At 42.2% G+C, this 27,763-nt stretch overlaps 1 protein-coding gene across 1 annotated transcript in view; it reads right to left on the minus strand.

Annotated features, from left to right (window-relative positions):
* Positions 1-27,763, minus strand: part of INVS (inversin) — a 210,119-nt gene that overhangs the window by 12,435 nt on the left and 169,921 nt on the right. Inside the window, exons 13-14 of the mRNA XM_074945124.1 lie at positions 15,955-16,265; positions 8,752-9,556 (exon numbers count right to left, since the gene is read on the minus strand). Coding sequence (XP_074801225.1) covers positions 8,752-9,556; positions 15,955-16,265 — 1,116 coding nt within the window. The remainder of the gene's footprint in view (positions 1-8,751; positions 9,557-15,954; positions 16,266-27,763) is intronic.

The raw sequence follows: 27,763 nt of genomic DNA on the forward strand, positions 1-27,763 counted from the left end.
TGGGGACTAAATTTGTGAAGTTTGTGGACTGTGGGAATTGAAACATTTTTCTGGAAAAGGGAAATTTAACGTGCATCACAGAAATATAAGTTACTAGCATGATGTCAGTCCAGAATGCTGAAGGGATGAGCTTGGTTGTATCTCAAACTGTTTTACATTTTCAATAAATATGGTAAATTGACTCTGCAAAACTTACAGTGAGAGTCAAGTCTATTTAATCTCCTAGTTTAGTGGTTGGTGGAGTCAAAGAACTCAGGTACATACTGTCATATAGCTTCATTAAAGTAAGTTCGTACCTTTCTTGACAGGTTTCAGAGGGGTAGCCATGTTAGTCTGTATCAGCAAAAACAACGAGGAGTCCTTGTGGCACCTTCGAGACTAATGAATTTATTTGGGCCCAAATAAATTTGTTAGTCTCTAGGGTGCCACAAGGACTCCTCGTTGTTTTTATCTTTCCGGACACTCTTTACAGGCACACAAATCTTTTACATAAAGTGGAGGGCTACAGAAATAGTGCACTAACCACAAAAGCACAATCCACAGTCATTCTGCACTTGCTTAGCCTGTTGTTGAACTGCTCCTTGCTGCTGTCAATTTGCCCTGTGTATGGCTTCATAAGCCAGGGCATTAAGGGATAGGTGGGGTCTCCCAGGATCACAATCGGCATTTCGACTTCCCATACAGTGATCTTCTGCTCTGGGAAGAAAGTCCCAGCTTGAACAGGCCAGTGTTCCGAAAGATGCGTGCATCATGCACCTTTCTGGACCAGCCTGAGTTAATGTCTGTGAAACGCCCACGGTGATCCACAAGCCATTGAAAGACGGCATCAAATGCGGACGGAAGTACAGGAATTGCTGGGATGCGAAGCAATGCATCATAAGGCACTGGGACTGGACCTCCTCCATCTTCCCACAAGTCTTAGCGGCAAAAGAGGAAGAGGTGCTCTGTGGGATAGCTGCCCAGAATGCACCGCTCCAAATAGCGCTGCAAGTGCCCCAAGTGTGAACATGCTCTTGCACAGGCAGCTGTCAGCGTGAACACACAACAGCAGATTCCCTTCTGCGCTCTCTGAGCGGCGCTGTAACTGCCAGAGCTGTACCTTTGCCAGAATAGACGTGTCCTGAGACTGAGGGAAAGGATTTCAGCTAGTCAGACTGCTGGAGCATGGGGTGAGAGAGACTTTTGCTTTGAATTTACTGAGCTTGTTAATTAGGTATTAGCTGGCTTTCACCTTTTATTTTATTTTAATTCTTACTTGTATGTCTCATTACTTGTAATCAATTAACATCTTTTATTTTCTGCAGTTAATAAACTTGTTTTATTGTTTCATCTAAACCAGTGTGTTTGGATTGAAGTGTTTGGGAAACTTCATTTAGAATAACAGGGTTTGTGCATATCATTTTCTATTAATAAAATAATGGACTTCATATGAGCTTGTGTTGTCCAGGAGAGGGCTGGGCAGTACAAGACGCACCTTTCTGATGGAAGTCTGGGACTGGGCATTCGCTGGTGTTGCTCTGCAGTGTAATTCAAGAGTGGCTGGCCACAGCACTCAGACCGTATAGCTGGGAGTAATTTACATGCTGGAGGCTGTGTGTGAGCAGACCAGGAGTGGTTGGTCTCACAGTGAAGCAGTGTAAAAGGCTGGAGAATTGAGGGGACACAGCTGTTCAATAGTCCAGATTATGTCCTGGGTAATGTCTAGAGCCCTACCAAGTTCACTGTCCATTTTGGTCAATTTTACCATCATAGGATTTTAAAAATCATAAATTTCATGATTTCAGATATTTAAATCTGAAATTTCATGGAGTTGTAACTGAAGGGTTCGCGGCCCAAAAAGGGGGGGGGGGTTTGCAAGATTATTGTAGGAGTTCATGGTATTGCCACCCTTACTTCTGTGCTGCTGCAGGCGGCCGTGCTGCCTTCATAGCGGGATGGCTGAAGAGCAGCAGCTGCTGGCCAGGAGCCCAGCTCTGAAGACAGCGCCACCAGCAGCAGCAGCAGCGCAGAAGTAAGGATGGCATGATACAGTATTGCTGTCCTCGCTTCTGTGCTGCTGCCTTCAGAGCTGGGCCCTTGGCCAGCAACCGCCATTCTCTGCCCACCCATCGCCACTCTTACTTCTGCGCTGCTGCTGGGGTACTGCCTTTGGAGCTGGGGTGCCTGGCCAGCATCCACAGCCTTTCGGCCACCCAGCTCTAAAGGCAGGGCAGAAGTAAGGGTGGCAATACCACGACCTCCTACAATAACCTTGCAATCTCCCCCATGGCCCCTTTTTGGGTCGGGGTCCCGCAGTTTGAGAAATGCTGGTCTTCCCTGTGAAATCTGTATAGTACAGGGTAAAAGTACACAAAAGACCAGATTTCATGGTGGAGACCAGATTTCACGGTCTGTGACACATTTTTCATGGCCATGAATTTGGTAGGGCCCTAGTAATGTCACATGCAGGGACCGGGAGTGTATTTTTTTTTCCATTGAGTACTTTTTCTATTATTAATTAGTGACTTTTATCCCATATTGCCTTACATACTACTGAATATATAAGTATAACTTTCCCAAATATTATACAAACTATATACAGGGATCAGTGCATCTACATCTTGGGGGAAACATGCTGATTTTTTGATGCACCATCCTAGAACAGAAAGTGACATATAACATTCAATCAAAACTTCAGCGAGAATTTAGATAATAGGCAATGTAATTACCCAAGTTGGAATTTGCTTCAGGCCTCAGGTTTTATATTCCAATTTTTCTGAAAATTGCCATGGGATCCTTGCTCATCAAAAATGGTCAGAACCTACTTTTTGTATGTTAAATAAAAGAAAGCATTTCCAGCAGCACGGCGCCCCCTAAAACCTTGTTGGGACATTGATTCAGTACTAAGTGGAAGAAGTGCTCCCTATTGAATCAATACAATACTACCACATACTTTCAGCTGTTGTCCTTGATGTCTCCTATCCCAGTAGTGAGCCACCCCATCTCTGTTTAGCTTGTGATAGGTCATAGGGGCACAGCACACACAGGACACCTTGCAGATCAAATTTTTTTTTCCTAAAACATTTAACTGTTGGTTCTGGCAAGGAAAAATAGGTCTAAGGATAGCTATTACCATCGCTGAGGAATTTATGAAATGCACTGTGGGAATTTGGGGGTCACTGCTCTGAGCACCATAATAAGAAACTCTGGGTCATCCATCCTTTGTTATAAAAAAAAAAAGCACAATGTTTTACAAATAGATGAGGAGGAAAAATCTTAGTGGGAGCTACTGCAGAATCCCCGCGGCACAACAAGAAGAGCTAAGGGCAGACAGTGTAGATAGGGTTGGGAAATGAAATGATTCTTTGTCTCACCGTTCACCAGACCGAGTAAAGGAAACATGCCAGAAACAGTCAAAGTTTCCTGGAAACAGAAGATGACAAATATATGAACATAAGGGAGACACCACAAAGAAAATGAGAAAAATTAGAGAGAAACCCCAGCATTAATTAAAAACACCACAGAGCAGGCCTGGAACTTCTCTCTGCAATAGGAGTGTACCCAGAGAAGGTAAAGTGACTCCCATATTCCAACAGCAATTAAAAGATTAACTGGAAATATACAGGCCTATAAATCTAACCTTGTATTGGAAAAGATTTCAGGGGCATTAACAAGAGGCAGAACAGGAGCCCAGATGCAGATTGGTTAGAGTCAGTGTGACTGTTGAAATGGTCATATTTGAAGGTTAGGAATATAAGAATTGCCAGATCAGACCATGGCCCATCTGTTCTGTATCTTGTCTGTAGTAGTGGCCAGTAGCAGATGTTTCAGAGAAAGGTGAGAGCTCCTTATATTGCATCTAGTTAATCATACAATGTTACAGGTGAAACATCGCTTCCCAACCTCTACCGGTAACAAGCTTGTTTGCCTTTGTATATTTTTCTTAGCTTGTTTACCTGCAAATTATTCATCTACCAAACACTCCCTTAACACAATCTTGTTCAATTGTCTCATGTGTTCTTGTTGCAGTGAATACCACAGATAGACTAGAGCAGGGGTAGTCTATTATTATTTGTCAAGGTCCAAATTTTTTGGTCAAGGTCCAGACCTGCATCCAGCTCCCCTCCCCTAACCACCCAACTGCCCCCCCCAAGCTCCCTGATTGCCTGCCAGCTCTCCACCTGCCCTGCTCAGAGAGTAGGGTAACCTTATTTCCATAAACTGAAAACAGGATGCATGGGGCTGGCCTGAACCACCCAGCATTGCTGTTTTCCCCCCACCAAATATTTCTGTGCCCCGAATTGAGCCAAGCAGCAGAGATGGGGGCGGGGAGCAGAGGAACGGGTATGGGCTAGGATCTGGGCAGCAAAGCAGGGTGTGTGTGTGTGTGTACTTCTGAGTTCGGAGCCAGGAGGTGAAGCCATTGGACTATGATCCAGCTAGCCATGCAATGCCCCTTTGGGGGCTGGGAAAGCAGAGGGGCAGGAAGGGGACTCCGGGTAACAGGAGGGACCAAGGAGACTTCAGATAGGAGCCCTGGGGAGAGCTGGGATGTGGCAGAAGCAGGTGACTGCAGGTGGACTGGGGAGGGAACAGGCCACTTGGGGCAGGGGGCTGGAAAGGGCTCCAAGGACTGACCTCAAAAGACAGGCCCATCCCTGTGCTGCTGCCGATGGTTCTGAGGTTGCACAAGCAGTCGGCCAGAGAGACACTGTGCCCCACATCCTAGCCCAGCTGCCGGCCCCCTGCGGTGGGGGGGGTCTCCGCTGGGAAACAGGCACGGCTCCAGCCCCGGCTCAGCTTCAGCCCGTGCTAGGATCACCACCTTTGAAATGCAAAAAAACCCGCCCCCCCACCCACAAGTCAAGCCGATCACAACCCCAATCCCCAACCACAAGGCTACTCCGCAACTCTCCCCGCTTTATCAGCCACTTATAGTATCTAGAGAGAGAAAACATATAGATAAGATTGATAACGCACGTCTCCTCACTCTCATGTGACTCAAACCCTCTCTCACACACACCCAGTGCACTTCTGCACTGGTGGGCAGACAGCCACTGAATTTTCAACAATTTTGATCTATTATCGCTTAAATGCAGAAGTGGGAACACTGCAGCATCTTTAGCTGGACACAGAACGTTTTAACAGTAGCTATCCCAGTGTATTGTGACAAAAATGCAAATCTTTAGACCCACGGTAAAAAAAACCTGGCATATTAAATTATTTTTAGGGCAACTGGCAAATCCATAAAAAAACTGGCCAGGCTGGATCAAATATCGGCCATGTGGTAGCTCTAGCCCATGTGATCACTGAAAAGTGTCTAGTGGTCCGGATTTGGCTCGCGGTCCTCTACTGACTACCCCTGGATTAGAGACTCATATGCACCGCAGAGATTTCTCTATTGCATTATCCACCGATGCTGTCTGGTGTGCTGCGGAAGGGAGAACAGAGCCAAAGCTCCACCCATTGCCCACAAATGGGGGATGCAGTGGTTCTGTGAAACCATTGCCACTTCCATGCTGTGAGCGGCAGTAACAGTAGCCAGTGCAAGATGGTAAGGGGGTGTCTATGCTTCCTTACTAGCTTGCATGGCTACACAAGCTAGGCCACGATCTGTCCTGTAAGCCTTACTGTACAAAGCAGCATGCTCAGTCACCCTATCAGTTCAGGACTGCTCTCTCTCTCTCTCGCAGCCCTTATCCACACTTCTGCATGATTAAGCCCAATGGGCGAAATAAATGTCCATCATACTGTAAATGTGGCCTGTATATCTATGTGATGCTGTATGATTGAAATATGACCATCTATATCATTAATATTGCCACTAGTAGACAACTGCAACAAATCTTGTACAAAGTATGTCATGTAAGGTGTCAATGGAAAAGTTATGATTTGCTAAATAAGATTATCCTAAATCCATGTATCATCACTGTATCTGAAGTTACGAATATTGCTCTATATATCTGTATCCCAAATGTGTTTGGTCCTGGGGTAACACCCACCTGGTAAAATCTACATTTGAGGGCCCATCAAAGGCAATTAACACTCACAGTGGGCCATAGAAGAAGCTCCTCATGCCTGTTGAGCCTTCCTGTGGATGCCCCAGCCAGGTGGCTAATGACTAAGGCTCCGTGTTTGTCACAGAGATTGCGGAAATCACGGATTTCGTGACTTCCTGTGACCTCTGTGACTTCTGCAGGGGCCGGTGTGACTGACCACAGAGCCGCCCAAGCCGCTGCCTTGGGGACAGCCACACTGGCCGCTGCTGGAGTGGCTCTGCAGCCAGCCGCTCGAACGGTGCTGCAGCCAGCTGCTGCCCTGGCAGCCCCAGGCAGCTAGTCCCCGGGACTGGCCAAGCAGCAGCCGACGTGGCTGGCCCTGGGGACCGCCGGAGCAGCAGCTGGCCCTTGGGCTTCCCCAACTCATGGTGGCTGGAGCAACCGCTGGTCCTCTGGGGCCTCCCTTCTCGTCCTGGTGGTGGCCGGATCAGCAACAGGTCCCCCAAGGGCTCTCCCCACCCCAGCGGCGGTCAGAGCAGCAGCGGGCCCACCGGGGCTTCCCTCCCACCCAAGTGGTGGTCAGAGCAGCAGTGGGTCCCCCGGAATTTCTGTCCCCCCTCACCAGCAGTCGGAGCAGCAGCAAGCCCCCAGGGCTCACCCCCCTGGTGGTGGCAGGAGCGGCCGTGGGCCCCCTGGGGCTCCCACCAGCAGCTAGTGCTGCAGGCACCCCAGGGCTCCTCCCAAGGTGGTGGCAGGAGTGGCAGTGGTCCCTCTGCAGCTGGTGCAGCGGGCTCCCCCCTGGCAGGAGGCTTCCCCCCCACGGTACTACCAGGTTATTTATGGTATAAGTCATGGACAGGTCATGGGCCATGATTTTTTGTTTCTTGCTTGTGACCTGTCCATGACTTTTACTAAAAATACTGGTCATTAAACCATAGCCTTAGTAATGGCTGCCCCTGTGAGTCATCAAAGCATGTAATGACATGTGATATGCTCATGTGACCCTGGACTCCATCTTGGGCCTCTACTTTTCCACAAACTGAGGCTGTGGGCTTTGTGTTTGAAACAGAAAATTTCCAGGCACTTGGGCAAAGGGTATAAAAGACACTGGAAACATCTCCATCTTGCCTCTTTCATGCTCTGATTCTCTGGACTATGGACTTACAACTAAAAGGAGCATTCCAATCTATGGACTGACGACCTTCCAATCTTTTGGAAGTTACCAGAGACTTTACAAGCCAGCAGTTTATTTAATCACTGCTACAAACCTGAAAAAGAACTGTGCAATGATTTTATGTATATGATCTATTAACCATTTTAACTCTCTTCTTCTTTTCTCTTATGAATAAACCTTTAGATTTTACTTACTAAAGGATTAGCAGCAGTGTGATTATTGGATAAGATCTGAGTTATATATTGACCTGGGTATGTGGCCGATCTCTTGAGATCAGAAGAACCCTTTTGTTTGATGAGACTGGCTTTCAATAACCACTCATCATAAAGCCTAGTGTCTGAGTGGTGAAATAAAGGCTGAAATGCTTAAGAAGACTGCATTTTTGAATTCTTGTTAACTAGTGTGGTGAGACAGAAGTTTATTTTGGTTACTGGCTTGGTACATATTTAAGGATAGAATAACCACCAGTTTGGGGTGAGTCTGCCGTATTTCTCAGCAGTTTGTCACCGTGCCTCAGTGGTCACAGCTGAGAATGCCAAATTCAGGACAATCTGTAAAACTTTTGTTTTATTTAATTTTAAAAGGAAATTAACACTTTTTAGAGTAAGGTATACAGAGACTTGGAAAGATTAGATTATTGGTATACGTTAGCAATTATAGTTTTCTGTCTTCACACAAAAAATGAAGAAGTAACATTCCACTCAAAAATTTAGAAAGAAGGAATTAAAAATGTATGATATACTGCATTTGCAGATAATTGGCTTACTCTCTTTCTGTCAATTTTTAGAATTAGAAATTAAATATTAAGAAACATGATCAAATATTTTATTTCTGAATCTATTATTAATCTCAATTTTTTACAGTCATATGGGACAGATTCTGCCACAGTTACTCCCACTGAATAGTACCTTACTCCATGAGTAATATTCTCAGTGACTTGGGATTCTACTGGTGCATTTAGCAAGGGTCTTCCACTAGGATCTGATGGGCATACACCACATAATAAGTTCTCTGCACTTGTGAGGATAAGATAGGGTTGTGGGGAGATCAAGCATTGGTAGACCTCAGTCCTTCCTGTCCTCCTTCTCCTCTATGTAACAATAATTCCCATTGAGTAGAGTTACAACTAGAGTTTCCAGTATTGGTTGCCAAGTACATCTAAGCTGCCAAACACCTTGCTATTTGGACCCTATTTAATAATCAGAGGTCAGTGTGGAATTGCACATGAGCTGGCAGGAGGTGGTGGTAGCAGAGGTGGCAAAAATCTTTGCTAGATAAGTAGTTTAAACTGCTGCATGGGGGATAAATTTCAGGCCTTTGTTTTCTGTGAAGTAATAGCCATATTCTAAACAAAATGTTTATATTTTAACTAGCTATTAAAAGTCATTACTCTCCTTGCATTCTTTATGAACTGACTTAATGACTCCTGGCCAGTAGCACACATTTCTACTTATTTAGTGACAGAGAATTAAATCCCTGATTTATCACTATAAATGTTATAGGGAAAGGGGCGAAATAGAGAAAGCAAGTTCCCAAAGAACTCTGACTGTGTTTTATCCACTGTATCTCTCTCTCCCCTATCTTTTGTAACAATCTTACCTTCTCCATGTCCTCTGAATAACAGTAGCAGCATAGTTCTTCTTCCGAAATAGCTCTTTTCTTGTTCTTTCCTTTTCTATTATCTGCATACGGATCTCTACTGGGATAAGTTCAATATTCATACTCTGACATGTGAGATGGAAACATAATTGATCATCTGCATTCTTGGACCCCGTTATATCTGTTTTTTCCAAGTTCAGACTGTCATTAAAAATAGTATGTGCAGCTGGATCACTTGGCACAGGTCTTGTAGTTCCTGCTTTGATAGACAGTAAAGGGCAGGTCTTTTTTGCTAATTCATTATTTGCCACATTGTTAATTTGTACTACAGCATGTGAATTGTCATTTCTGATGTTTACAAATCTCATTTTTGCACTTCCGGGTCTACTGGAGCCAGCTGGGGAACATCTCTCACTGTTTAACTCTTTATTTCTTGCTTTCAGCGTGCGTGGTTTGCCTTTTGATAGAGTTTCACACTGCCTTGAATTCCTTGAGTTTCCATCAGTGCAGTTAATATTCTGCAAGCGCCCTATTGTTCCTTCACAATGGCTTCTGTTGCCAGCTATAGATTGACTTTGATCTGCTAATTTCTCCCCAGCACTGGCTCTGTTACAACAAGGGATGTGCTTTTCATTGCCATGTGCTAAGCCTTTCTCGCTTGCAGTCTGCTCCTTGTGCTTTTCACCATACCACTCTGTAGCCGCCACAACTTGATGGTTAGCTTCAACTTTGGCTCCATCATTTTCTTTACCACAATGGAAATGGACACAAGCTGTCTTGCTTTTGGTGTGTTTTCTGGATAATTCTTTAGAGAGATAAATGAAAAATCAATGTTACAATCATTAATACTGCAAAAATGAGCTTATTTTTCTGATTCATTTTTTGCATAATAACCATTATGTGGCACACTGACATTTAGAAATATGGAAAAAGAAAGTGAATGAGCAGGAAGTATTAGAGGGGAAAAACATCCACGGAATAAAAGGAACCAAACTTCTTTATTTGGTTACTCTGTGAACATTTAATTGATTTCTCTTACGGACACAAAATTTGAATCAGATACCTAGGCTACCTCCCACTGAGAAGTAATGTTCAACGGTTTTGATGTATTGGCCTTCCTTGTGAAAATGGATTCAATGTATGGTAATGGAACACCCAATCCTATTTACACACTTGCTTGCTCCACTGAATAAAGTACAGCAGAGTACCACCACTCCTAGCATGTCTAAGAAGTTTTTGATGTAGTCATGATGTATTCTGTCATATAATGAAAATCCCGCTCTGTATACTTAGTGTAATCCCCTGCCTCAGATAGCCCAGACTGCTCTATGACGGGTTTCCCCCTGGGCCGCCACCTGGAACCGGAGTACCACTCAGCCCTCTGATCCACCAGCCTGGGCTCCCTTTCACACTGTGCTGCTGTGACAAGCTGCAAATACCTCCAGCCTGCACTTTCACCAGCATTCACACAAGTAGGGACACAGCCAGTTGCAGTTACATGCAGGCTGTCTAACCACCAGTCTCCCAGCCTAGGACCCCAGAGCAGTACTGTCCTCCTGGCCTGGTCAAATCTGGCCAGTATATGGGTTTAATATCCGGTCCGCCTCTCCCTCAATGTGAAGAGGACCATGCACACTTGTGGTAACCAAGCTGAGAGTTCCGCCAGACACCTTAGTCAACAGCACACTGGTTTGTATTAAAACATAAAATAAATGTAATACCTTCAAAAAGATAGATTTTAAGTGATTATAAGTGATAGCAAACAGATCAAAGCAGATTACTGAGTAAATAAACAAAAACACAAACTGAGCGTAACATATTAGATAGGTTGGAGATGAATTAGCAAATTCTCACCCTGAGTGATAAACAGGCTGGCAGATTCTTAAGGCACAGCAAGCTGCCTTTGCTTTGCAGCTTGGGTTTCCCAGGTTTTAATACACAGGCTAGAAATCCCTTTAGCCTGGGACCATCACTTCCCCCCGTTCAGCCTTTGTCCCTCAGGTGTTTCCAGGTGTGTTGTTGTAGGGAGAGTGAGGTACCATCATGATGTCATTTTCCCCTTTTATATCTTCTTCCCACTTGCTGGAAAGCTCTTTTGCTGTGACCTGGGTCAAACAGTTCCCATTGTGTAGAGCTATATATGAGAGATTTCTATTGTACACAGTTCCTGGGGTAACCCTTGTGCTTATGTTCATTTCCTCAATAAGACATTAATATTGTTTGGCCTTTTTACTGTTGTACCTGAAAGGCTGTTTGTGGGTGTTTTCAACCTCACAACATCAATCCAATGAGATATTAATGTCTCGCAGACCAAGACTTTTAGAATGATACCTCACCAGGCATACAAAACATATCCTAATTACATGACAGTGGTGAATACTGGGGTGCCAGGGTGAAACACACTCAATTTCTAGATCCCTGCTCCAACATCCTAAATCAAACTACAAAAGTCCCAATTTTCCTCTGCTGTAAATTTTCTCTTTCCTATTTTCAGGTCCAGGCTGGGACAGCATGTCACCTGTGACAATAGCTTCTAAACATTCTGGTGATAATGGCTTGGAAGTGGGACTGGAGCACAAAATGAAAATCCCTCAGATTGTTTGCTTTGGCTGCAATGCAGAATTTGCTTAGTAAGGAGCCCCAAGGGAGAACAGAGAAAAAGCTAGAGCACAGAAAGGAGTCAATACAGCATGCAGACAGAGCTAATGGATAAGACGAGAGAGAGAAAAAAATACATTTGTTATTATTGTGTGTTTGATAAAATACAATCACAGGAGAGCCATAGAAAATGCTTAGGTTATACAGTCCAGTAAAGCACATAAAAACCCATTGGGCTAAATTCATCCCTGACGTAACTCCTTTAACTTCAGTGGAGAAGTCAGAGATCTATTGTCTGGATAAGAGGTTATAGCATATTACCATTTGGTTTACAGGTAGGAAACAAGGGATTATTGTCCATAGTCTTTCAGATTGGGAAGACTTGTCAAAGGGGTAGCTCAGGGTTTGGTACATACTGAGACTGTTATTATTCTTACTAATCTATCTGAACAAGATTGCCATGTAGGCAAATAGCCCAATGTGCTCCGGGGTGTATATTTTTTTAATTCAGTTATAGGAATGGGGGAGGGAAATTTTTATATTCTTGGAATATATTCTTGGAATATACAAAGTGTGTTTTCCAGTTCACAGCAATATCAGCATTTGTGCATCATTTTATGCTAATCAGACTTAATGTACTATGGTTTTTCTTCTTTAACCAAAAAAAAAGTGGGAAAAAGAGGATTTTCCTAATTTGCGTCTATACATTTATCTCCTAAAAAGATCAAAATAGGATGGTTCTATGAACATAATATGACTGTGACTAAAGGCATTATCCTGCTCCCAGTGAAGTCACAGGCAAAACTCCCACCAACATCAATATGAGCAGGAATGGGCTAATACTAAGTACACAAGTAGCACATTTCCAGTATTGTCAGAACAATATCTCTGATTCCCCAACAGATTCATTCCTATCTTTATAAGGAAAAGTGAGACAACCCTTTAAAAATAGAATCCATCATATTGAAATCTCTGGGTGACCTGCTGTTTGCATCATGAGTATAATAGATAGAACCTGAATTGAAGTCAACCATGACTCATTATTATGGTTAAAAATAATTTGCTATAGAACTTTCAGTGATTAGGCAAGTAACTAAGAGGAGAAGGAATTGAAAATGGTCAAATTCATAACAAAATGGGGAAAAACAAAATGGTTCTAAAAGCTATAGACCATATATAAGAATGAAGTGAGCTTTTTCTGAGTAGGGAAACCAGGAGATAATGACTGGCGAGTACACCCTGGCATGTGAAGAGTGGTGTGTAAAATTCTCTCTGCTCTGAGAACTAACAGGCATTTCTGCTGCTTCACATGACAGAGAGAGTGAAGACCGGAAATAGGACTGCCTGAGTGAAGAGCAGAGTGAAGACAGGAGCCTTTAACAAACGTTTCTTTTATTTTAATTTTTATACATTAATAGCAGGTGCAAAAAAGCAACTTATAATCACTAGGCTGGAGTTCCTTCCAAAGTGCCAGATTCAGTCATTTATTTTGGACCAAATCCTATGCAGATCCTTTTTAAAAGGCAGATGGCTTTCTGCTGGGAAGCAAGAACTTGATACTCGCTGAAGGCGAAATCTTGGACCCCACTGCACTTAATGGATTTTTGTCTGAGTAAAGACTACAGGATCTGCCCCTTAAGACTAAATCCTGCATTCCCAATTTGGTACTTATTCAGGTAAAACTTTGAGATCTATGAGAGTTTAGCCCAAATAAGAACTGATTATGGGCTTCAGAGTTTGACTCTTATTGCATCTAGTTCTCTGGCATCCCAACCTCTCCAAGCTCATCATCAGAAGCAAGCTCCACACAGACCAGGGCACACCAATACAAAGCATCACCAGACTCTGCCCAAACAACAGATGGAAAAACTGCAGACATATCTCCACTGCTACAATGCTCAACACCCCCCACAAGATCCATGGTTACTACACATGCCTATCGCAACACATGGTGTACCTCATCCAAGGTACTAAATGCCCCAATAGCAACTATGTAGGTGAAATCGGACAATCATTATGCTCTCAGATGAACTCACACAGGAAAAAGATAGAAGACAAAAACACTCTATTACCTGTGGGTGAACCCTTTTCATTAAATGATCAGTCTCTATATATCTGATCTGCCAGTCCTCATCCTCAAAGGAAACCCGCACAACACTTTCAAAAGATGAGCCTGGGAGCTTAAATTCATAACTTTGCTAGATACTAAAATCATGGACACTGGAATTATGGAAGAAAAAACACTGGATTTATGGTTTATTACAACAATCTATAACCCACTAACAAACCCCACCCCTCAGCTGCTTTTTTCCCGCCCCTCCCTTTCTTTCCTCCCTAAGATTGGAGTGGTGCTAATGGGCCACAACACTTTGAAATATGTGTTAACTACTTATGCTAAACAATCTGTTCCACATTGTATTTATCTGTGACACTCTGATTGAGTTTCCCAGACCTGAAGAAGAGCTCTCTGTAAACTCGAAAGCTCGTCTCTCTCAATAAGAGAAGTTGGTCCAATAAAAGATATTAACTCTCCCACCTAGTCTCTCTCAAATCCTGGGACGGACACAACTACAATAAACCTTTTATCAGCACATTCCTGTCATTTTAGAAGCTTATTACCCTTTTTTGGGGGTGGGGGTTGTGTGCTTTTTTTGTCAGGGGGCTAACTGGAAGTTAACTGGTTTGAGAGCTTAAATAATAGAGTTTGTAACTAAATTTTGGCTATGAAAGATGGAAACCTGATTTTTGTGATACTTGCATTTTATAAAAAGTCAACTGTAGGGACATGTCACTGTGAGCAAATCCTGAAAGATGATTTTGGTGAGACTCAGGGAAATGTCACAGGAGAGTTTTGGCAAAGGAGGGGTTGAAAGAAAAGGGTATTCACACTTCTTTTGTATTTTTTATACTTCTGTTTTTTCTTGTTCCCTTTCCTCATTTTTTCTGCATCTTTCAAGCTTTTTGTCCCTTTCCTTTTCCCTCCTTTACCTTCACCATCCCACATTTCTCTCTGTCTCTGCCACACATATTCATTCTGCAATGGAAAACCTTATCTCTGGCAAGTCTTGATTTTCTTTAGTTCTTTATATTTGCAACCGTAATATTTTAATGTGGTGTTTATGAGAGACGGCATTTACTGTATATGCCGAGATTTACACTACTATTTGTTTATCATTACCCAATTATATAGTCCTATCATGCAAACATCTGGCTAAGAGAGAAATCTTTTGTCTGGTTTTGCTATAAGGTCAATTAACTATGCTGTCTAGTAGGCCGTTTCCCTGCTCCCAAGGTAAAGGAGTTTGGGTGATGACGCAGAAGAAACAGATCCTTAACTTCCTTTTTCTTTGCTCCATGGTAATAGACTTCCAGTTGTCTGAAGAACAGACAGGAGGTGGGGTTAATTTTACATCTGAGAGATCAGCAGAAGTTCTTGGGGTCTGAGATTGCTGGAGAGCAGTAGGCTCTTACAATGCCCTCAATTACACCTGTATAATTCTTCTGTGATGTAGCTACAATGCAGATTCAATGCATGAACTAGACTTACAAACCAAGAGGTTATTAAATAGTTTTTCCCATTAGTGGCCCAATCACTAATTGTGTTTGGATAATATTTTGTTATTTCTTTTTTGGATTGCTAAATATGCACTGGAAATTCAGATCAAACAATTCTAATGTATGTGTACTTTTAGCTCTCCTGCTGGGTAAATCTTTTCTTAGTAAGATAGAAGATTATAGGCCTTTTAAGAGGAACTAATCTTGCTGTTTCCCTTGACTGACATTTGCACCGGTATTTGGGGGCTAGGGAAAGGTGTATGTGGAAATGTAGGGGGGACATTAAGGAACGTGATGCCTCCCAGCACCTTTTGAACAATGGTGGGGAGAGAGTCACAGTTCTTGTTCTCAGGGAAGCACAAGCTCTGCTTCCTCCTACTGCCCCCAGGATGCAAAGTATCCCAACTGGAATGGGGCACAATAGGAGTGCCCTGTCACTGGGAGCAGCCTGCACAGTCCTTCTATGCGCTGGGGACCTTCACCTTGCACACTCTGTCTATATATAAAATTTCCCCACTGAAGTTCACCAGAAACCCACATGAATTTCAAATATGTTTTTTCTTAAAGTAAAGCAACACTGTACTTAGTACTAATTGCTTAGGAGAGGAACACAGCTATTTACATAAAACAATTTACATCCACTTATCAGCTATGATAGGAAATAATTGACAAAAAGAACAGAAGATAAAGACGGGTGTTTAAGTGATAACTTTTATCTTTCAGTTCCCTTTATTTGAAACAGAACCCCGATAAACTAAGAAGCTCCACTACAAATCACTTGTCTTGAAACACTTTGAATATTAAGTCTAAAACACATAATAAATATTTGTAATTATGACCATGGAAACTGACAGAACTTGCATACTAAAATGTGATTCATATCCCAATGAATATATTAGTATCCTGTATGTCTGTCTTAAACGATAAAAGAACAAAAAGGGAGCACAATATGCTTGCTCCCATGATGGAACTGGTCAGACAGAGCCCATCTATAGACTATCACTAGACAGCCACTGCATAGTCAGCCTGGCCAATTCATTGATTACAAACCTTTTTGGTTTTTGTGATCTTCACCCGGTAGCTCTGCAGACAGACATTTTTCCTTTGGTGTTGTTTTGTTTTGAGAAGTTGCAGGTGATCCTCTATTGTTTTTCCCTGCTTGGTTTTGAGAAATGCTACTGCAGAAAAGCCTGTAACTATGCACATCAATTTGTTTACTGGACAGCTGTGGAGTGCTAGGAGTTCTGTTACTCTTCTCTCTATTTGCAGGATGTGGCTGTACTTGCACCCTATTGAGTACCAGGTTCTGCATTCCCTTCTGCAGTTCTGCTTCTTTCCTCTTATTTTCTTCTTCACGTTTCCTATAATTAAAGTCAATATTATAAATATTAACAAAGACCAAATATTACAGCATGTTTCTGAAAATGATTCCATCATCAGTGGAAACTTGACATAAATCACAATATGAGCTTGATAGTCTAGGTTTTTCATGCTTTTATTTTCAGCACTGCCCACTAAAGGAACAGGTGCATATGGTGCTGAAACATTTCTGCTTGACAAAATGTAACAACTGAATTTGGGCAGTAGCTGAATTAAGGTAAATTGATAGAAGTCAGGTTTAAGTCCATCTCACAGAGGTTTGAACCATTTTAATGAAATAGATTTCGCACCTTTAGTTAAACCACTGGAACTTTTTATAAAGTCAAGGTCCTAAAAATAGAAACCACAATCAGAATTAAACCTCCCTTATTGAAAAAACCTTGATGTTTACTTGTTTAAAAGTTCTCTTATGAATTATTCACTAAAAAAAATACACTAACATAAGGGAAAGTCTACATGTGCAAAGAAATAGTTGTAATACAAATTAAAATATCTGTATAAAATGAAGAAATAATCTGAAAACAAGTAACACTTAGAAACAATGCAAATGAATGCATGAAACATTCTACTTTACTTTTTTAACTTTTTGTGTTAATTGTTAACATTAACATATACAAACTTTCAATACAGATAATAAACCTTATTCATAACCTGTATTGTTACCTTTAGAAGACTGATTTGTGTTTGGTCAATCTCTTATCTGTATATTTATTTTGTTCAAATTCCAAAAATGGTAACCATATATTATAAAAACTACTTGATCCTGATATAAAGCTGTCTGCTTTTTTCTCCCCGTTGAAGCAATTTCCCATACTTTATTTCTTCATGCCACCAATGCTATTATTAGAACTATTACTTATTCTGCTGTAGTGTCTAGAGGTCCCAGCCAGGATAAGGCCCCATTGTGCTCGGAACTGTACAAACACATCAGACAACATGATTCCTACTACAAAAGGTTGAAAATCTAATGTAAAAGGCACAAAGTGAGTGCAACAAACAATAGGAAGGAATGGGGGGAGGGGAGAGGAACAGTCACATGGTTATGTAGGCTATAAATAAGCAAATGTGCATAGCTTGATTATTCCAGTTCTGTTCAAAGGCTTTTTCTCTTTTATTAAATAATTAATAAATTGAATGAGCTATTGCCAGTTGCTGTACAATCTACCCATCCTTAGTTGGCCAATTTCTTGTTGCAGCAGAAGTGGCTCTTGAGGAGGAATTTAGCGGTGGAGATGGTCATCTTCAGCTCAGGTTCAGGGAGGGCATTCTGCATGTAGGTGGCATAATGGAAGAGAGTGCAGATCACTGTGGGAGAAGCAGCTGGGTGTTTAAGGCTGGCAGAGTGGAGAGGGAAGGGAACACCATGATTAGACAACATTTTTCAGAAGTACTTCCAACATTTTGCTTCTCTGTTGTCTTTCTTGTCTATTTAAGTGGGAAGCTCCTTGGGACAGGAACCGTCTCTCATACTCGGTGTATGCGCAATGACTAACACAATGGGCCCCAATATTGACTGAATAACAATGTGATGCCCATAGTCCCAAAATAATAAATAGAAGAGTGGAAGGAAAGGTGAGGACAAGAAGCCTGATTTAGAGACAATATGAAATGGGGTGCCAGAGTTGAGATTCAAAGAGGGGTTGACAATTAGAGCAACAGACAAGGAGTAAGATCCGAGTAGCTGTGTTTTGAATTAATCCTGAAGCAGTGCTTCAAATTAGTCATGTTTGTAGATCAAATCATGTAGCCTTCTTTTGCAAAAATTGATATATCTTATACAAATGCAAAATATTTAAAGCCAGAGTTGTGAATTTGAAAGTTGTGTACACTTATTTTACCCATAAAATAATATATTTGATTTTAAAAATGGAGTCTTTGAAAATAAACAATGAATAGGTATGAAAGATGATTCTGGCCAAGATTAAAAATAAATACAAGTGGAATGGCACCACTTTTAAACTCTGAAGGTTTTTCCTCAGAAGTGGAATAAATCCCATAATCTGAGGCAAACATTATTGTGCACTTGTTTTTATAAATAGAAAACTAAGCTGTGGTTATAAAATAAAGTGACAATTCTTCCTATAAAAATGGACAGGTGGTAAATGTCAGATCACGTAGCCCTCTGATATTTTAATTTGCTTCCAATGCTGTAACATGGTTTGTGGACTGTTGACACATTAGCTCACAGCACGGCATATGACAGGTTAGTTATGCAGCATGTCATCATCAGTTCCTGTGATTCATATCAATGCCAGTATGTGTCATTTCAGTGTGATCTGTCAGGGAGAAGCCTTAACTTTATCTGTCACTGCTATCTTAGCATGTATGTTCTGCAGAAGAAGCTGATTGAACCCGGGTGCCTGAAATACTGCTAATGGATCTACAAACTGCACTCCTGGCAGGTTGAGGTACTTCAGCATTCCCTCCGGCATTGATAACAGTGGCTGGTTTCAAATAATAATATTGGCATTGCACAAACAGACAATGTGTGGGTGTCAGTCTCATGTACAGTATAGATCTCACTGCCGTTACTCTGCCATTTGATCTCATAAATTAGACCTTACTATTCACGGAACAGTTATTTTCCTTTCTTCCAGAGAAGCAAACAGCCTACTACTTGAATCCACAATTCAGTCCATAAAAGAAATGACACAGGCAATATACAATCAACCCAGGAGTAGCCTGAACCTTGTCACTCTGAATTCAAGTCTATCTGTTGACTAGCAGAACAACACAAAAGATTGTAACTGCAACACTAGGTTAATTATAAAGTTTTAAAATGAACATTGGACTGAGAAGAAATAAATGATAGTTTTTCTTCCTGTAGAGGTACATTATGTCAGTTTTACCTCAGAATTATGTGGCACTGTGCCGCTCTCACTCTCCCTCAGTCCAATCAGGAGAGTTTACCTTGTGATTTATTTTATTTATTTTGAGATTTAATTCAATTTATTTTACACTGCACCAAAATCTTCAATTGGAATGTGCTGTCGAATTTTTATTGAAAATCCATTATTACCCTGTAGAAGTTGTTGAGGGGAAGCTGGTTGTTTTGACTGCTGAATAGGAGACAGTTGGATCTTTTGGCGCCCACAAAGGCACAGAAGGTAGTTTGAGGTTTTTGACAAACAAGAGTAAATTCAGGCTTTGTTATTCAGTAAAAGATGCTTCTCCTCCTCCTTTCCAGGGAGGAGAGGAGGTGATTTTAAATTTTGGAGATGGCAGGTGTAGAATTCCTCATTCCCCACACCTCAACAGTAATAAGTTACCTCTCTAAGCCCTGCCCTGGCATCTGCCACTACATCCAACAACAGAGAAGTATATTAGCTGGATATTTATGCTAATTAATGCATCAGAAGTGAAATAGTTAATAACATTTCCATTTAAGCTGTCCTTGTTATGTTTCATTGTTAACAACCCATTGAGATGAATGGGCAGTTCACATCTCTCAAAGCTGTTGTTTCAGAATGTCTGCAGACTCCAGAGGACAGTAAATTTATACTTAGTTCATATATTTGCAAGCAAAAGGGATGTAAAACAAAGAATGGATTCTGGAACAAAATGAAGTAGCAAATTCTAAAAGATGGATTATTGTTTTCTCTATCTTGTTCCCTTAAATGTAGAGAGGTCTCCCTACAATAAGGAAGGACAGCTGGAAGAAAATGCAATTTTCAGTTTCAGTTCACGTGCCAAATGTTAGAGAGTCATTCACTACATTCTTATTCTCACAGAGACATTATATCAAATACCGTTGTCAATTTTTCTTAATCTGAAATAAAATTCTTCGAGGCTAAAAGATACATGTTTTGCTCTTTGGATGTCAAGTGATATTTAACATTTATCTGGATAGAACTAAACCTTTCTGTTCCTCACCTCATTTGTTTGTTTCACATGTGTGTTGGGGGCTTATTCCTTCACCCACTTACTTCCCTGGTCCTTCTCGCATGAACAGAGAGCAACAATACCCAAAGTCCAAAGGTGCAAACAATTCGATGTTTATTGGGGTGAACTTCCAGCAAGCATGATTCCAGTTTCCTTCCTTAGTGTCCCCCTTCCCAGCTCTGACACCACAGAGCCTTACACCTGTGTTCCTGTTCCCATTCCACCCCCTTAGCCAAACATGATTCCAATTTCCCCACCCCCATTCCCCGTTCCCATTTCCACCCACACACCCATCCACTTCCTGATTGACTGCAGACTATATAGTAAAACTTGAGTTCTGCTTAGCTATATCTTAACCAATCATTTTCCTGAAATTTAACTAACCAATCCTAACACATTGTAATATGATTATGTAACCATTTATATCCCACCACCTTAATTAGTTTACACCCAGCAAAATTAATTATACAGCAGACAGAAACAATCACAGAACCAGACAGAGATTATACAGACAAACAATAGCAAAGTGGGAACTATAATGACAAAACAATACAGAAGTGAGGATTTCACATCCCAGCTATTGATAAGTGAGTTCTTGCCAGACAGGATGCTATCAAACTAAGTTTCCTTTTTCATTTTCTAGGCACTTCCCTGTCTCTGGAGGTGATAGGCATTATCAGGACAGGACTGTATTCCTAACAGCCCAATAGCACCTTCTTTCAATGTGACTAGTTTGGAATGTGAGGATGTGACCGGTCGCTTCCCAGCTTATGGCTGCCTCTGCTGCTTAGCCAAAGGCCTTAGCCTAAGCACAGGGCCTCAGACTGTCACAGTAAGAGAAAGACCTTACACCGGCAGACAATGATTTTGATTCTTTCTTTTATGTCTCTGTAATTAGCCAAGTGATAAGAATACATCTAAATTCTTAGAGTACAGGCCTTTACAGACAGGCCTGAATATCTATATCCTAACAATGTGGACCAAGTGAAGGGTCAAACAGTCTCTGCACAGATAATCTCCAAATAGATAATTTCCTTGTACCATGAGAGCATATGAAGTAGCTCAGGCTCCTCAAGGGGTACAAGCTCATTCCACCAGAGATCAGGCGACATCAACAGCATTTCTAAATGACATTCCTATATTGGACATTTGCCGGGCGGCCTCTTGGCCCTCTGTGCATACTTTTTCAAACCACTATGCCATTATGGCTACATCCAAATCGGATGCAAACTTCGGGAAGGCAGTCCTGCAGTCCTTCTTTAAACAGACTCTGAGCCTCACCTCCTGCAAGTACGGCTTGTGAGTCAGCCACTTGGAATACACAGCTGCATCTACTCAAAGAAGAAAAAACAGTTACCTCTACCTGTACCTGTTGTTCTTCGAAATGTGGTACAGACCTGTCTTCCATGATCTGCCCTCTGTCCCCTCTGCATCAGAGTCTGTACTTCTGATGTTCGGAGCTAAGGAACTGAGGGGGTTGGGGCAGTGCTGTCCTTAAATGGCCAGGACAGGTGGGTACTGCTAGGCAAAACTCTCTAGGTCCAGTGTGCAGGGTGTGCACACACCTGCATGGAATTCACATCTGCACCAGAAGAACAACAGGTACAAGTAGGTGACCATTTTCTACAGAGATTCCTAGAAGTGGTTATATAACAGTTTTGCCACAAATATACATAGTAATGACAGTTTATGGCCTGATCTTATAACCCTTATGCAAGTGAGGAGTCCCAGTGAAGCCAACGGTACAACTTGTGTGGCAAGCACTATGTATCTTAAGGCTATTTCAGAGTTGCTATATTAAGAATTTGAATGCCTATGAGAAATGAAGCCCACGAAAAGAGTGAAGAAGAGACAAGAAGTCTTGTATTACTCTCTTTAAAACTAACCAGTTAAACTGACTATTGATGCCTCACAAAGAACAGTGGTTGCTGCTTTATTAAAGGATGGCACTCCAATTGCTTTTGCTTCCAGAACAGTGATGAAAAGTGAAACAAAACTGCCCATAGAAGAAGAGAGATGCTTGCTGCACTATTTGGGTAAGAAAGGTTTTTAAGTATATGTTCATGGTAAACAATCTGAAATAGAAACTGAAAATAAATTTTTAGAAGCCATTTGTTACCAAGCCCTTGACTAATGTAATCACCCCGCCCCTCTGCCACACATACAAATTCAAAAACAATTCTGAGAATTCTGAGGTACCAGTTTATCCTAATGCAGGTGCTTGGTAAGACTTTTGTTATGGCAGATGCACTCTCTAGGGCACATTTATCTGAAGCTGACAGTAGGATGGCCTATAAGAGTGTAAGTGCTCATGCTGACTGAAAACCTACCAGTCTCTACTGAGAACATTCAGGAGTTGATACAAGAAACACATGAGGATGTGATCAAAAGGATGATATTTAACGGATGGCCAGAGACAGAGAGATGTCTCATCCCTAATTCATCATTACTGGTCTGTTCAAAATGAGTCAATGTTTGCTGGTAATGTATTTAAAATGATTCCATGAAGCATGAGGAAAGAAACTGTGATGCTGCACTACATATGTTTTATGAAAATATGCTTATGAGTGTAAATATGATGTAACTGGAATATGCTTTATGCAAAAGGTCACTTGCAAGGTAAAATTACAAAGCTTATAATCTACTGAGTGTGTTCATCCTATTTGTTTGTATGTATCATTCTTGTATCTGAAACTAGAAATACGAAGTATTACTCTGAGGTCCTACTGAAATTATGCAAAGTGTGGGCCATTAATGGTGGCTTAGGCTCCCACTGACTAGGACAATTGGTTGTGAATGGGTTTATTTACCTGCAAGCCTTCTTGTGTACCTGACCTGGGTAATGAAGAATGAGGTCTTACAGTGACATCTGACCATGACACATGATACTGGAATCCATCTTAAACCTGGTGCTTTTCCATTTAGAAGGAAGGGTGGGGACCCAGAGAGACAAAAGATTCCCACCTTGTGCCAAACAGAACAAAGGGGGCGCCAGTTATGAGAAAACCCCTAGTTACCACCTGAGCTGGAACTAACAGGGACTGTACCAGCGGAAAGGATTGGGCCCAGACTAAGAAGGAGTCTAGTCTGTGAAAGAAGCTTATTGGAACACCTCTGAGGGTGAGATTTACCTGTATTCAGTTTCTTAAATGTATTAGGCTTAGACTTGTGTGTTTTATTTTATTTTGTTTGGTAATTTACTTTGTTCTGTCTGTTATTACTTGAAACCACTTAAATCCTATTTTTATACTTAATAAAATCACTTTTCTTTATTAATTAACCCAGAATAACTGATTAATACCTGGGGGAGCAAACAGCTGTGCATATCTCTCTATCAGTGTTATAGAGGGCAAACATTTATGAGTTTACCCTGTATAAGCTTTATACAGAGTAAAATGGATTTAATTGGGGTTTGAATCCCATTGGGAGCTGGGTGTCTGGGTGCTGGAGACAGGAGTACTTGCTGAGCTGTTTTCAGTTAAGTCTGCAGCTTTGGTGGTGTGGTTCACACCCTGGGTCTGTGTTGCAGCAGGCTAGAGTGTCTGGATCAACAAGGCAGGGTTCTGGAGTCCCAAGCCACCAGAGAAAACAGGCTCAGAGGTAGTTTCAGCACATCAGGTGACAGTCCAAGGGGGTCTCTGTGACCGAACCTGTCACGGAGATGTTATGTTACATTCATGAAGATAATCTGAGGAAGGAATTATACATGAGGAGAGTCACTGAAATTCTTTTCCAGTCTGGTCTGAAATGTCAAAAGAGTTTTGAAATGTTCAGAATGTCAAATACATTGATCACAACAGCCTAAGGAACCAAGCCACCCCCTCACCCCCAGAACCTTTGCAGTGTCACGGAGAGACGTAAGTGATGGACACAAGCACCTAACTTCCTCCAACATCCTAGATGCCTCTCAATCAGGCGTCAGGCCAAAACATGGCATAGAGGCAGCCCTCCTGACGGATGGACTAATGATAGCCTTGCACAGGCACCACAATTCCATTTTCACACTCCTTGAATCTTAGCAGCGTTCATCACTCTTGATCATGAAGGGCTACTTCGCCGCATAAAAGAAACTGACAGGAGTGGCTGAAACAGCACTACTTGATCCATTCATTTCCCCCAGACAGCTCACAAGGTGCTGTTATGAGTACATTACCAACAGGGCTAACACATGAACTCCTGTATGTATTATCCCCATCCTCTTCATCATACACAAAATGACTCGGAGGTAGCAAAACTCCATGGACTCTAGTGCTAACAGTATGCTCAAAACACTTATCTCTATGTCTCTTTCTCCTTTGCCATCACCTACATATCTCAATGAGTGTAAGAAGAGCAGCTGGCTTGGACAGAATCTGAAGAATTCGAGAGTGATGGTGCTAAGAACAGGAGGGAAATTTTCGAGAAACTCGTTACAACACAGACCTCGCTCTCAGCTGAAGGTGTCTGAAAACAGATGCTCAAAACTTCAGGCCTTGTTGAATTCCTCATTGCTCCTAAAAGAAAAGGAGTACTAGTGGCACCTTTGAGACTAACCAATTTATTTGAGCATAAGCTTTCGTGAGCTACAGCTCACGAAAGCTTATGCTCAAATAAATTGGCTAGTCTCTAAGGTGCCACTAGTACTCCTTTTCTTTTTACGAATACAGACTAACACGGCTGCTACTCTGAAACCTGTCATTGCTCCTAGAAACACTGATAGTATCAGTGCCTAGAAGTGTTTTTTTATATTTAGCTAGCCAGAACACAATGGCCTTTCCTCTCAGAAAAGGAATTCAACATTATTATCCACGTGTTTGTCACCTACAGGTTAGACTACTGCAACTCACTTTATCTGAGGATGAACATAACTGACAAAAGGAAGCTGATGCTACAGCAATACAGAGCAACACACATACTGACAGATACATCACACCAATACTCCTCGGGCTCTGTATCTAGTGTAAGTTTGAAGGCCTAATTCTGATTTGCAAGACACTTAACCACCTGGGTCCAAGATCCCACACAAAATATTTACCCATTTACAATCCTTCAAGACACCTACACTCCAAAAGGACATTACAGAAACACTAGCCCAGGATTAGATTCTTGGGGCAGGGACAAAGCATTTTCAGGGACAGGACTGCAGTTGTCGAGTATCTTATCAGAAGAGACCAAACTGAGTCCAATCCTGACCATAATGAGGTCTAACTGGATACCCCCCTCTTTGATAACATCTTCTTCTCACAATGGCATTTTCCTAGGACTAAACCCACAACTGGACAGATCACAGAGGAGAATATAGATGGCAAGAATAAATCACAACCAAAATCAACCCCCCTCCTTCCACAAGCACAGATAAAATACCATCCAAACACATACACTGGAAAAATGAGAGGCTGTGGAGTGCGAATGCCTAGTGCTCCAACTGCTGTATGGCCCTTAGGGTATGTCTACAGTGCAGCTGGGAGTGAGCCTGAGAAGACAGACTTGTGCTAACAGGGCTCAAGCTAGTGTGCTAAAAACAGCAGTGTGGATGTTTTGGCTTGGGCAGCAGCTTGAGCTCTCAAGCCCACCCGACCCCCTGAGTCTGAGTTTGGGAGACTAACCTGAGTCTCCGCTGGAGCTGCAATGTCCACACTGCTACTTTCAGTGTGCTAGGTCAAGTCTGTCTACTTGGGCTGGGAGGCTCACTCCCAGCTGCAGTGTGGACTGCCCTTAGGGACCACAGTGGCAGTTGTCTTAGAGTATGTCGACAGTGCAATTAAAACCCTATGGCTGTGCCATGCCTGTTAGGATATAGATATTCAGGCCTGTCGGTAAAGGCCTGTACTCTAAGAATTTAGGAGTATTCTTATCACTTGGCTAGTTCTAGAGGTATAAAAGAAAGAATCAAAATCACTGTCTGCCAGTGTAAGGTCCTTCTCTTACTGTGACAGTCTGAGGCCCTGTGCTTAGGCTAAGGCCTTTGGCTAAGCAGCAGAGGCAGCCATAAGCTGGGAAGCGACCGGTCACATCCTCACATTCCAAACTAGTCACATTGAAAGAAGGTGCTATTGGGCTGTTAGGAATACAATCCTGTCCTGATAGTGCCTATCGCCTCCAGAGAAAGGGAAGTGCCTAGAAGATGTAAAAGGAAACTTAGTTTGATAGCATCCTGTCTGGCAAGAACTCACTTATCAACAGCTGGGATGTGAAATCCTCACTTCTGTATTGTTTTGTCATTATAGTTCCCACTTTGCTATTGTTTGTCTGTATAATCTCTGTCTGGTTCTGTGATTGTTTCTGTCTGCTGTATAATTAATTTTGCTGGGTGTAAACTAATTAAGGTGGTGGGATATAATTGGTTACATAATCATGTTACAATATGTTAGGATTGGTTAGTTAAATTTCAGGAAAATGATTGGTTAAGGTATAGCTAAGCAGAATTCAAGTTTTACTATATAGTCTGCAGTCAATCAGGAAGTGAGTGGGTGTATGGGTGGGGGAGATGGGAACAGGGAATGTGGGTAAGGAAATTGGAATCATGTTTTGCTAAAGGGGGAGATGGGAACAGGGAATGTGGGTAAGGAAATTGGAATCATGTTTTGCTAAAGGGGGAAGTGGGAACAGGGAATGGGGGTAAGGAAATTGGAATCATGTTTGGCTAAGGGCAGGAATGGGAACAGGGACACAGGTGTAAGGCTCTGTGGTGTCAGAGCTGGGAAGGAGGATACTAAGGAAGGAAACTGGAATCATGCTTGCTGGAAGTTCACCCCAATAAACATCGAATTGTTTGCACCTTTGGACTTCGGGTATTGTTGCTCTCTGTTCATGCGAGAAGGACCAGGGAAGTGAATGGGTGAAGGAATAAGCCCCCTAACAATGCCAGCTGACTTGGTGCTTGCAGGGCTCGGGCTAAGGTCTGTTGAATTCCAGTGTAGACGTTCAGGTTTGGGCTGGTTCCTGGGCTCTAGAACTCTGTGAAGTGGGAGGGTCCCAGTGCTCGGGCTTCATCATCAGCCAAAATATCTACAGCTCAATGAAACAGCCCCACAGCCCCAGCCCTGTGAGCACATGTCAGCTGGCATGAGCCAGCTGTGGGTGTCTAATTACAGTGTAGACGTACCCTTAGGGAACATCAACATCGCAGAAAAAGGTGTGTTCATTCTTAACTCATGTTAGTTAACCCACATTAGCCAACTTGGGTTAAAACAGCAGTAGAGACACAGCAACTTAGCTCGTTATTCAGGTTAGCAGCTCAGGTTCATCCCCAGGTTGCCCTATAGGTTTTAACTTGAGCTGCTAACCTGATTTAAAAGCCAAATTGCTCTGTCTTCAGTGCTACTTTAACCCAAGTTAGACAATACAGATTAATTTATCCTAGTTAAAGAACATACCTTTTTTTTTTTTTTTTGCAAGGTAGACACAGCCTTGGTGAAATGAGAGATAGCTGGGCAGGCTTTAGCTAAGGAAGCCGCTGTTAAGGACCAGGATGTAGGCGGTTTGGCCTAGTAGTCAGAGTAGGAGTCATGTCTAGTGAGCAGAGCAGGTGTCCAGGTTGGGGAATGAAGGGAAGGGTCAGCACCAGAGTCAACTGCCAATTACCAGAGTCGGGGTCAAGCCAGAGTCAGAACCAGGA

This window comes from Natator depressus, chromosome 2 (assembly GCF_965152275.1).
Source record: "Natator depressus isolate rNatDep1 chromosome 2, rNatDep2.hap1, whole genome shotgun sequence".
Classification (NCBI taxonomy): Eukaryota; Metazoa; Chordata; order Testudines; family Cheloniidae; genus Natator; species Natator depressus.